The 13,303-nt window shown below is 33.7% G+C and overlaps 1 protein-coding gene across 1 annotated transcript in view; it reads left to right on the top strand.

Moving 5' to 3' along the window:
- The window catches only part of LOC143228544 (pleckstrin homology domain-containing family G member 1-like), a 75,828-nt gene that overhangs the window by 43,773 nt on the left and 18,752 nt on the right, over window positions 1-13,303 (top strand). Inside the window, exons 3-5 of the mRNA XM_076459787.1 lie at window positions 7,199-7,296; window positions 11,183-11,299; window positions 11,736-11,793. Coding sequence (XP_076315902.1) covers window positions 7,199-7,296; window positions 11,183-11,299; window positions 11,736-11,793 — 273 coding nt within the window. The remainder of the gene's footprint in view (window positions 1-7,198; window positions 7,297-11,182; window positions 11,300-11,735; window positions 11,794-13,303) is intronic.

Consider the following 13,303-nt stretch of genomic DNA (forward strand, 5'->3'; position numbering starts at 1 on the left):
CGTTAGTATATATGTCTAAGATCTATTAACATACAACCAACCTTAACTCGTTCAAAGTGGCAATCAATCAGTGAAGAATTCGTTTGAGCAGAAGAGTTGCTAGCTGCTTGTTTTAAAGATTCGGATCTTGTTTCTGTATAATACCGATCATGGTTATTATTCTGATTTTTCAAGACACCAACTGGGTATTCGGGGCACGGTCCTCGTGTGCCAGCAACTAGAGACGTTTCTGCGTTTGGGAAGTGAGTGAAACTTCACAGAAATTTGTGAGGGATTGTACTTATTCAGTGTTTGTTTTGTTTGAATTTCATACAAAGCAATGTAAGACTAGAGGGAAGGCAGCTAGTCATCACCATCCATCGCCAACTCGTGGGTTACCCTTTTACCAACGAATAGTGGGATTGACCGAAACATTATAACGCCCCCACGGCTGAAAGGGCGAGCATGTTTGGTGCGACCGGGATTCGAACCCGCGACTCTCAGATTACGAGTCGAACGTTTTAACCCACCTGGCCATGCCGGGCCATCTCAGTGTTTGTAGTCCAAGAATGTTGTTGTCCGGAAGGTTAGGAATTTGAAATTTATTGTTCAGTTACTCAGAGTTGCATGTTCGTTTACTGATAAAAGTTAAGGAGTGAAGTTAGACATAGGTCTCACAGTTTCTGTTGAAACGCTGTTTCTGAAGTTAATTCTATATTTAATTGCGAAATTAACGTTAAGAAGTTTTTCCATGAACGTAAACCTACAACTGTGGACAAGTAAACGTATCCTTGGACAAATATTAAGGAAGAAACAAACCGATTTGATTTGTTATTACTTTGACTGGCTGTCATATCTTGTTTAACAAACAACTCTCCTTCACCACCACAAATGAAAGAACACATAACAATTAAGTAGATGTACAAGTTCACTAATGTTTTGAGTTGCAACGTCCATACTCAACTCTGCTCTTAGTGAAAGCACAATAGAGTGTATGTGTTTTCTTATAGCAAAGTTACATCAGATTATCTGCTGAGCCCACCGAGGGGAATCAAACCCCTGATTTTAGCGTTATAAATCTGTAGACTTTCCACTGTACTTGTGGGGGGCAGCACAATAGAGCTGGTGAAAGTGTACAAGTAAAAGTGAACTAACTCTCTGTCCATAATGGACTTTCTTTTTGAAGCCCCTATAATGCACTTTAAATGTCCTACCTTAAAAGTTTTGCAGGTTATTTTAAGGGGACGACACTTTTCCTCTTGAAAGCTCAGAAAACGCGCGATTTGGTTAAAAATGAACAAAACCTCTGGAAAGGTTTTCAGAAGCGTTTATTCTCCAAGAAAATTGATGTAAGGCAGTAAAAATAGATCAGAAGTGAGGAGGTGTAACAGTTGAGTTGAGAAACTTGGCAGAAATGTCAAAGTAATTCTTGATGACGAGAAACCGTCCTTTCATAACCTGAAGATGACCTAGGAAAGTCGAAACGTTATTCTCTCCTTATCAATAAAAGTGTTAATACTCATACCAGCCTTTCTAAGATACAAATATCAAAGTAGTAGCGTTCATTTTTGTCCGAACCAGCCCATTTCAAAATAGAAATGGAAATGTGGTCAAGATTTACACTGCATACATTTGGTACACTTAATGCTTTAAATTTAATAACAATCTTGAATTTTGTTTCTACATAAAACTAGTATGCATGAAGAAGTAAGAAATGCTCTAAAAGCAGGGGCGGATTGGGCCGCTGGGGCACCGTGAGAAATCCCGGTGAGCCAGTGGGGTGGTAGCCTGGTTATACTGTCCTAGTGCTAATTACTAACCTAATATACACCTCTCTTTCTCTCTATATATATATATCATCCTGATTTATGAGTGTTTTCCCGGGCTGTTTACAATTTTGTACTCAACTATTTACAATAGCTACTGCAGTAACAATATATAGGTTATTCTATAAAATATTTTTTATTTTTCAATATATGTAAAAATTTAATATTAATTTGGTTTGCTTTTGGACGATTTAGTTAGCATGTGAAATTTGGTTTGGATCGATCAACCAGCTTACGAGATGTATTCACAGACATAGAAAGTTTGTTTTGAATTTCGCGTAAAGCTACACGAGGGCTATCTGCGCTGGCCGTCCCTAATTTAAGTGTAAGACTAGAGGGAAAGCAGTTAGTAATCACCACTAACGCTTGGGCTATTCTTTTACCAACGAATAGGGGGGTTGACTGTAACTTTATAACGCCCCAACAGCTGAAAGGGCGAGCGTGTTTGGTGTGTTTGTTTGTTTTTTGAATTTCGCGCAAAGCTACGCGAGGGTTATCTGCACTATCCCTAATTTTGCAGTGTAAGACTAGAGGGAAGGCAGTTAGTCATCATCACTCACCGCCAACTTTTAGGCTGCTCTTTTACCAACGAATAGTGGGATTGACCGTAAATATATAACACCTCTACGGCTGAAAGTGGGAGTATGGTTGGTGCGATGGGTATTCGTAAACGCGACCCTCAGATTATGAGTCGAGCACCATAACCACCTGGCCATGACGGGCCAATATGGAAAGTATCTCTTGTTTGTTTGTTTTTGAATTTTGCACAAAGCTACTCGAGGGCTATCTGTGCTAGCCGTCCCTAATTTAGCAGTGTAAGACTAGAGGGAAGGCAGCTAGTCATCACCACCCACAGCCAACTCTTGGGCTACTCTTTTACCAACGAATAGTGGGATTGACCGTCACATTATAACGCCCCCACGGCTGAAAGGGCGAGCATGTTTGGTGCGACGGGGATGCGAACCCGCGACCCTCGCATTACGAGTCGCACGCCTTAGGAAACTATCACTTGATAATGGACAGTTACCGCACCGGTATGGTTCAATGTCAATAATGCATATGTGAGGAATGCCTGTACATCCATTTTTATACTCGGGTCTGCCGAGCGAAAGGAGGCTGAGATGGATAATAAACTTCTAGATTTATAAATCTATATGTACTCGTAGAAAATAAACATGTGATTAATGTTTAGTGAAGAATCTACTTAAGTGAATAATTAATTCAAAAATAGAATAAAAACTTTTACATTAGGCAAGTTCTGACTATTATTTACAAAGTTCAGATTCAGAGTGTAAACAATGGGCTATCTGTGCTCTGTCCATCACGGCTATGTAAACCCAATTTCTAGAGTTGTAAGTCTGCAGACATACCGCTGTGCCACAGGGTTAAAAAAACCCCCATAGATTTCATAGTTTTAGTGATGGTTTAATACAGATTAGTTACTGATTTGGTCACTAGAGGTAAAGAGGGAATGTATCGGGTTTCCTCTCTCATTAAATTGGATATATATACGTCTCTGTGCCTTCGATCATTACTGGCATGGTTAGGACAATAAACAGAAACACTTTATAGTCATGACTGGTAAAGTATTAATTTTACAATTGTATTTCTTTTTGAAATTCTGCCAATCATTTGCGATATTTTTATACACATTGTTTATACGTATTTTCAAGACAGACATGCTTATATTAAGTCACATTTTGTTTATTGTTTATTCATATAAAACAACCCAACTAAAATAGAAAAATACAATGTTATTTAAATAATCAAGCCAATTGGACATGAATACTATTGTTATTAGGTTCTTTCAATGTTTATATTGTTATTGGCGTATTTCGGGGGATGAAAAAAACACCACCAACAAAAAAATAAGGTCATAAGGTCAGTATTACTAAGATGGAATATAAGCACACTTAGCGCTGTCAAACTGAGAAATAAATGTTATATTAATTTAACATTAATATAACATACTAACATACATAAAATTTTACTATTTTATATGTTTTGATTTTATGGTGGGATATCTCCACATTTTATCAACCATCCTGTAATGTAAAATGTTCCAGACATGCTTACGTTAATTAGAGTAATTAACTCTAATGTACCGTTGCAAATTACATATGTAATTTGTATAATCAGACAGGTTCTTTAAACATCATGAACGATTTATTAGAACAGCAAACACTTTTATCAGACACCTGTAGAAAGATGTGTAATTCAGCATTTTACGTATCACAACAAAACCGTACTGAAACGTATATAAGGAAAGATACACCATCAAATTATCATAAGTAACGTCTGTAACTTTATATCAGTTTGTATTAAACATTAAGTACTTGGTTGATCCTCCTTGTTCTTTAATAACCTCCAGAAGAGGACGTGGCATGCTGTCGATGAGGTTATTGATGCAATCCATCGTGATTTTGTTCTAATTTGTCGCTATAAGGTGCTGCAGTAGCTGGTTTGGTGTCGCGGTTAACAATTTTCCAGCTCAGTTTTGCTGAACAGTTATCAATGGGATGGCAATCTAGAGACTTTGCTAGCCATAGCAATCTTGTAACGTTCTTCTACTCGAAATAATCGTATACAGTACGCGCACTGTGGGCACTGGAATTGCCATCCTGAGTCAAAGAGTTATTGCAAAAATTTGCTCTAGCATATAGCAGAAATATCGTCTCCATCTAATGCCTATAGGAGGAGCCATTGAAGTTTCTAAAGAGGATATGGATAGCAGTTTTCCACCATAATAAAAATAGTTGCCCCAACATGTACTGCACCATCTCCTCTGTGATCTCTGTGGGATAGACATTCTTTCCTTATCTGTTCTCCAAGCGAACGATGAACAAGAATCTTATCATCAGCTTTAACAAGCTGAAAACAGGATTCACCTGAAAATGTTACATGTCGCCACTATCCTAAATGTAAGTTGGCATCCTGTCTTGCCTAAATAACATGGTGACGACGGTGAATTCTGGATAATATTGGTTTGTAGATAACCCTTCTTGCAAAATAACCTTTTGCAGTTGTCTTCACTGCTCTTCTCGATACCTGATATGAATGTGTTCATACAACTCCTGTCTTAAAGTGTTTCAAAACTTCCTTCGACCTTTATGTATTAACCTAGACAAATTCTGGCAGTAGTTTTTCAGCGTCTACCAGTCCTTTAGTCCGATGACGTTTCAGGAATCTGGATGCAGTGCACTTGGGATAGTCTACTGTTTTGGAAATCTCCATTTGCTTCTAACCATTTCTGGAAAGTCGAAAAATTTACGCTCTATAACTTCTGGTACATGGCTTTACATGAAGCACAGAGAAATTATCTGAAGCAAGCGTTCATCTATTTCGAAAAATAATACATCAAAACAGGTGTGTATCTGTATTTTTGACTAACAAATTCTCGAAAGAACTTATGTGGATCTGAATAACAACTCGTACGTGTTGTCCAATCATATGCTACCTTCTCTGTTACTACTCGGGTATTTACTCAATAATTACTCCATGTATGTAGACAATATCTTCAATATAGAACAATATTGGCCAAGACTGTACGTAGCAATAGAGTATCTACACACTAGCATAGACGGTTTCTGCATAAATAGCCATAAACTCCTGTAAAAATGTAGCTATGGATAAAACGAGACAATGACTTTCTGTATAAAATCATTAAATGAATCTCATAAACGACTTGTTAACTTTCATAAACCTCTCATCGTACAACACAAGGGTGCAACTGCTAGCTGTTTCTTAATTTATTTTATATCAGTAACACATCTCTCAACATTTAAAAGATTCAAGGTACTGTATAGTTAAGTGAATTTTTAAGACTACTATTTATTTGTAAATGAGTCAACAAAGAAGATTAAACGTATTAGGTTGAGGAATAATTCGTGAGCATTTTTAAAAATTTCATTCAAGCATTACATGCAAGACTATACAATACTTCAATGCATGAACACATTACACCCAAAACATTTATTATGATACTTTATTTCATGTAATACCTAGGTATATAGTATGCATTGTTTTAAACGAAATTGCAAGAAATTAAATGCGAAAAGCAGATGGTGTCGAAAATGCTCGATTTTGTCCACTTGACATTCCATTTAATGAGCTGAAAATGAAAGCAAAAATTAAAGACAAATGAAAATCAAACACACCATCTATTAGAGCAAAAAAATTATCTACCAAATGACATGAAATATTTTGCGAAAGCGTTTCATTTATGAATATATTTTTTTAACTTGAAAAAACGCTCACGAATTATTCCTCAACCCAATACAATACAATAAAATATCATCTGAACTTCGTAGTTAAATGTCATTTGTGAACTGCAACAACATTTGTAAGCATTACAAGTGTTGAGAACCAGTTTGGGTAAAACTTTACTAAAACTTGTGATTCAAAGCTGGTTTTCATGACCTGCAACTGTTAATGAACTAATATTTCGATCAGTAAAAACCAGCATTTATTTAGTGTAGAAAGGTTTTTCCCTTTTAATACATTATGATTACTTAATAAAAATGTTTGTATCTTAGGTGATAAAGAACAGTAAGTTAGCAATTACAGTTCAAGTCTTGGTCTTCAGCAGACCCATTCAGTGATAGTAAAATCAAATATGCTAAAAACAGGTATGAAACACTATCACATGGTTCAGTGTCAAACTAAAGTTATATTACTGTTTACTTTTTAACCAAATACTATTTTATATGTTTTGATTTTATGGTGGGATGACTCCACATTTTATCAACCATCCTGAAATGTAAAAATCTTCCAGACATGCTTACGTTAATTAGAGTAATAATGTACCGTGTTTAATAGTTATTTCTTTTATCTTGGATATGTCATTATGAATTTAATATCTGAGATTGCAAGAGTGCATTTTTTTTTTTCACTTTTGACATTGACATAATACTTTTCACTGCATTATTATATTCAGTTAACGAAATTGGTCCACCTATATTAAAATGAAACAGTTGCAAATAGCTTCTCAGTACTCAGTATTCGGTTGATCTATCACAATAGAAGGCCCGGCATGGCCAAGCGCGTTAAGGCGTGCGACTCGTAATCTGAGGGTCGCGGGTTCGCATCCGCGTCGCGCCAAACATGCTCGCCCTCCCAGCCGTGGGGGCGTTATAATGTTACGGTCAATCCTACTATTCGTTTGTAAAAGAGTAGCTCAAGAGTTGGGGTGGGTGGTGATGACTAGCTGCCTTCCCTCTAGTCTTACACTGCTAAATTAGGGGCGGCAAGCACAGATAGCTCTCGAGTAGCTTTGTGCGAAATTCCAAAAAAACAAACAAACTATCACAATAGAACACTTTCTTTACACTGATCAGCCGTTTAAACTTTTAATATTTCGATGTGTGGTTATTATAAAAGATTTCTTCTTATAGGGATATTTTCAGCACATATTGTCTGCTAGAGATGAAATAAACAAGGAAACATTAACAGAACTCTCTGGAAATATCGAAGATATTTACAAGTTCAACAGGTGAGTGATGTAAATCTGTATTTATGTATTAACTAAGTTCTTGAAAAATTCTCCTCCAAAGGTGAAACTTAAAGAATAGTATCATTGTAGGGATGGTTAAGGATGTTATATTAAATCGGTTTTGAATATGCAAATAAGCAAGTCCGGTGACAACCATTACATTTTGATATTGTATGACATTTCTTGTATGATATCATCATAAATTGATCACGTATTGAAGAATATGTAGAGGATGTTTCCTACGTAAAGTTTTCATATATTTAAATAATAAATATGTGTTTAGACTTTCAATTTATAATTTCCAAAATAGACATATCCATTGTACTTAACAGCAATCGAAAACAAAAATATATGGGTCAACTTTGTGATACCAAGATAACCCTGAAAGAGACCTGTAATAAGTTATATTCCAGTTGTGGTATATAAAGTGAGGTATCTCGTAAAAGGTGAGAATCTACGAAAATAAAATGGTCAGTTGCAAAAGCTGTCCATTTGCTTCAATTATTAATAACAGCATGCAATACAATCAAGAAACATTTCCTTTTGTAAAAACTACAAATGTTTTACAAGTTGTTTCTACGAAATACCCAGGAAAGTAAGACTGACTGTATTCATGAATGGTATTTAGGTGAAGAAAACTGCAGTACCTTGATAACTGTGACAAATCTCATACCATTTTTTTACGGGTTAATGGGTGAGAAAAATGCTCAAATCTTGCACATGTCATGGTGCAAAACCTTTTCGAAGGGATTCATGACCAATACTGCTGGGGTAAGTTAGGGATCAGGGAAGTGGATATAAAGGTCAAGGTGAATTCTGATTACCCTTTATACCACACAGCAATACCAACTTTAAAGTGAAGCAAAGTCAACAAGGTGTGAGTTCACTAAGATAAGGCTTCTAATGACACCTCCCATTCAACCGTTGCTGCGTGCCTCAAGCAGCTGAAGAAAGTAACAAACCAAAAACATGACCTTTTGTTTTTATCATGTTGCTAATGAATTGTAGCCTATTAGCAACCCATTATTGACTAAAATCAGTTGCATTGTTATAATGTGTGAACATAAATATTTCCTATATTTATAATGTATAGATATTCTCAGTTTTATAATTATGACAATTTGTTATCATACATAATGGCAGTAAACTGTTATAAATGAGAGATTTAGAACACAATATCAGTCTAGGAAGACATACACTGCTGATTACAGCTTAATAGTTATTAAATAACTCAAAACCCTTTTTTTTTCTTTTTTTATACGTTATTACCCACCCAAGACCAAAGATTTATAAATGGAAGTATAGCAACATTTTAGTTTAGCTTGTCAAAATGTACAAATTAAGACTGAGCTTGATGACTTTTACAGAAACTTGTTACAGTATAGATTGAAGTGTCTGAAAACACTTTGTAGTGATAAACATCAAACAGATGATGTAAGAACTAGTTTTAAAGGTAACATGGTAGCTGTAACATTATTTTTGCAGAAATCAATTAACTCTGAGTATAAATACCTACTAACTAAAGTCTGCAGCTGAGACAAGTCTATGCTAAAATCAGGAGCTCAATTCTCTATGTTGACCAAGCAGATAGTCCAATGTAGCTTTGCTGTAAGAAAACACACAAACACAAAATAAAAATATCTTGTTTACTTATGAGACCAAAAATATATAAAAACATATCTAAAATTATGAAAATAGCTTTTGTAACAATGCCAGCTCTACATTTAATTGAAACTAGTCCCCTCTTTGATTGTAAAAGTGAGCAGTTTTCATAAAGTTGCATAGTCTTCTAAAGTTATTTTTGCTTGGTTTGGATTTATAGTCCTTTAATCATTCTTAATAACCTAAATATTTTAGATTCTTTTACTCAGCAAATTAATTGGCAATTCATTTTTGTAAATTTCTTTTCCATACCAAAACATGAACGTTAACAGAGAGAAATGACACTGAGAATTATTCTGTACTTTGATTCATAACTTCTGCTGCAGCATACCATTTTTGCTCTGTTTACAAATCATTAGTGCTCTTTGGAAGAGTAAAACAAATGCACTGAATAGTTCTCATGTGGTGGTGGAACTTAAGTGATTTGTTTGGTTTTAATGCATAGCCATTTATTCACCAATAATAACTACTAAAATTTGTGTTTTTGGTAAAGAAAAAAAAATTCCTAAATAATAATCACTTGATCTGCTGAAAATAGATAATTTATTCTTATGGTATGTTACAGGTTATACAAGTACTTAAAGTACTTTATTATTAGAAGTGAATGAGGGATTATATATCAAATCAAACAAACTGCTCACATTCTGCTGTTATATGAGGTATTCTTTATTTATTTATCTTCCTCTTCCAAGCAATACTGGTCAGATATGAAAGGCCTCGTATGGCCAGGTGGTTAGAGTGTTTGGCTCGTAATCTGGGGGTCATGGGTTCTAATCCCCGTCACACCTAACATGCTCGCGATTTCAGCAGTGGGGACATTATAATGTGATGTTCAATCTAACTATTTGTTTGTGAAAGACTAGCCCAAGAGTTGGCAATGGATAGTGATGACTAGCTGCCTTCCCTCTAGTCTTAGACTGTTAAATTATGGACAACTAGCCCTCATGTAGCTTATGGCAAAATTCAAAAACAACCAAACAGTCAGATGTGAATTCAGCAAAACTAGTTTTTTGCTTTGGGAATAACGACTACAGAACAGAGTAGGTGTCTTTGTTATATTTTTCTCATTGCCATTCAAGCTTTGGCATGGAATAGAAATTCACTGATAAATATGTCTAAGTTAGGTGAAGTTACAACTCTTCTTGGATGATAAAGGTGGCTAGTTTTCATAAAGTTACAAACTGTATAGTTAGTTCAAGCTACATCTTAGGATGATTAAAATGAATTGAAATAACAATAACTTATAAAGGTACCAAGTTAACAGTATTTGTGGCTCTTAGGACCAATGAGAGAGCACAAGAGGGCCATTTGGTTGGGTCTCAAGCTCAGAGGGGGCCTCAAGTCTAGATTATTATTATTATTATTGCATTTGCTAAGTATCATGACTTGTTAAATAATATTAATAAATATATGTTGAAAAAAAATATTCAAATAATGTTTCTTCTCTTTTCTTTTTGGATAATGATTGTCTTCTTTTATTTTCATGTGTCATCATTTTTTATTAGCCTGGGATTTCAAGAGATAGAAGTTGTCAGGGCATCTGAATCTCTGAGAAGATCTGGTGCCCATAATTTCAATATCTCATGAGATTCCACCAGCTTAGAAAAAGTTTGATTAGTCCTAAAATTAATCCTCAAATGTTTAATGTTAATTTTAAAAGAAATATCTAAAAACTGATTTAAATATTATAAAAATGAAGCTAACTAGCCATCAATATTCTTCAGATTGTTGGTGTGGCAATTCCTTTGTGACAGTAGTGGCAAACTTGTATATTATTGGCAAGTGATAACCAAAAACTAGCTAGGTTGATGATGGTGGGATTATTTTAATTGTAGGGTTAAAAATTGAGAGTGAAGTGGATCATATTTTATATTAGTTATTGTTTTTGTGTATTTATTTTTGAGACTATAGTTTTGAATGGTGAAAAAGAGAGAGATAAGCTTGCTTGTGAATGTATTTTTTTCTCATGGATATTTATTTTATTGTTTACAGTGAATTTAAAAAAAACAACAAGAAAGTATTGATTGAGCCTTTCAGAAAATTCTCAGTCACATAAATAAATATAATTAACAAACTAATAAGACATTTAAAATATTGAACAAGATGTATAGAGTGAAAAATTTTACAACAGTTTTACAAGGTAAAAAGCAACTCATATTAAGAACTATATTAGTTTTCTTTTTTAGAAACTAACAAATTTCTACAAAGACTGTTTTCTTCTTAGTGCTTTTCTTGAAGAGTTAGAAGCCTGTGGCTTAGATTCTGTGGCAGTAGCACAATGTTTTGTCAGAAACAGAGAAGGCTTTTCTATCTACACTCACTATTGTACAAATTATCCCAGGTGAGCTTATGTATAACAAGCTAACTAAAATGTAATGCTTCAGCTTAGGTAAGTTTATATTAATATATAACAAATTAACTAAAATTTCTTGTTTGAGTTCAGGTAAGCTTATATCAGTTTATAATTTGTTTCATATGAATATGTATGCTGTGAGAATTTAAATAAAATAATGATTAGTGTTTTATATAAGTAATGCATATGCTACATTTGCTCCAAAAGAAGTATCCAAAAATCTCTTGAACACTATATATATATATTTTACTTTTCATATATTTACTTAATGTTTCAGAGGGCAAGTTGATAAATTATCTTAAAAGTAAGCTATGGAAAAAATGTAAGTAATATAAGTTAAAAGTAATATCTAAAGCTAATTCTGTTGATCTGTTGTGAAGTGAGCAAGAAACTTTTAGATGTACTGAAAGTATTTTTCTTATAGGTCAGTAGAAGTGTTAACTAAACTTATGCAGAACTCTAAAACAGCTGAAATTTTCAGGGTAAGGTGTCTAGTTATGTGGCTTTTTTTTATAATGAGTTTGTGTATGCAAAGTTATTTATTAAGCAGTATTTTTAGTATTATATGCTAGTATTATAAATCATTAGTTATAAAAGTTGGATATTTCTGTTTAACATTTTAGTTTTTACAGTGTTTACATTTGTTAATCTACTGAGAAGTATGGAAACTACTTAATCCTATAAATGAGCCACATGAACATAATTCATTAAAACACTTGTACAATAGGTCAAGTTTTATTAAAGTCTGCTAAGATTTTATTTGTCCAACTCAATAAATTATCTAAATCCTTTTGTAAATCAGCAGCATCCTCTTCACAGCTAGCAACACCCAAAACCTTAATATTATCTGCAAATTTAAATAATTTATTGACTATTTCTTCATTTATGTCATTGGTGTAAATCAAAATGATTATGGCTCACATATCCAAACTTTAATTTCCTTCAAAACCCTTATGGAAATATTATCTGTTCCAGCAGCCTTATTGTTTTTAAACTTCCCAGTGTTTTAACCAGCTCAGAATTAATGCAGTCATCTTGTTTGATATTGTTTCCATTTATCAAGTATTCAAGATGTAGAATACTACTTAAATCTTTACTTTATCAAAAACTTAAAAAAGCAAAATTTAATAATTATCAGATATGAGACATCCTTTATCACCCCTCAAAGGTCTTACCCTCAATCTAACATTATGTTTACCCTTAATGTACATAAAGAAATCATTACTGTTAATTTTTACATTTTAGTCAACCTTTTTTTCGTACATTTTTTCTGATGTCCTAATTTCCTGATTCACCACCTTTTTTGATCTTCTATAATCTTCTAAATTTCCTGTCATTCCAGTCAATTTAAATTGCATAAATTTGTGATGTTTTTTTCAAAATATTTATCTCTTAAACTCTTTGTAAGTCAACCTGTTTTCCTACTTGCAGTTACCATCTTCTTTCTGTAAGATATATGCTTACCTTGAATATCTAAAAATTTATTTTTAAAAATATTCCTCATCTAATTATTGTTTCCAAGTAACTCAGCTGCCCAATCCACAAGAGATAATTCTTTTTGTATCAATTCAAAATGTGTATCATTGAAATTTTAAACAAAAATATTATTATTATTTCTTATCTCCAAATGCAGCAAAACACTGAACCTAATAGAGTGATCATCACTTGTACCCAGTTGTTCTCCAGTTTCCACTGTATCGATCATTTCTATATTTGAAGTTAACAATCAGTATAAAATAGCGCTATTTCTAGCTGGTTCCTTTACTAATTGGTAGAGAAAGCCATCCTGAACAGTTTCTAAAAACCTTTCTCTCTCTTACTTTTCCTGTAGCATTTCCCAATCTATATGTCTGAAATTAAAATCACTTTTAATTATATGTTTATTAACAGTTGAAATCTTAATTTCATTGTAAAGTCTCTCACTAATTTCTTTAGTATCATTTGGTGGTCAATAAGCCTATCTGCTTGTTCTTAATGTTTTTTTATTATTAT

The sequence above is a fragment of the Tachypleus tridentatus genome, chromosome 10, assembly GCF_004210375.1.
Source record: "Tachypleus tridentatus isolate NWPU-2018 chromosome 10, ASM421037v1, whole genome shotgun sequence".
In the NCBI taxonomy this organism is placed as follows: domain Eukaryota; kingdom Metazoa; phylum Arthropoda; class Merostomata; order Xiphosura; family Limulidae; genus Tachypleus; species Tachypleus tridentatus.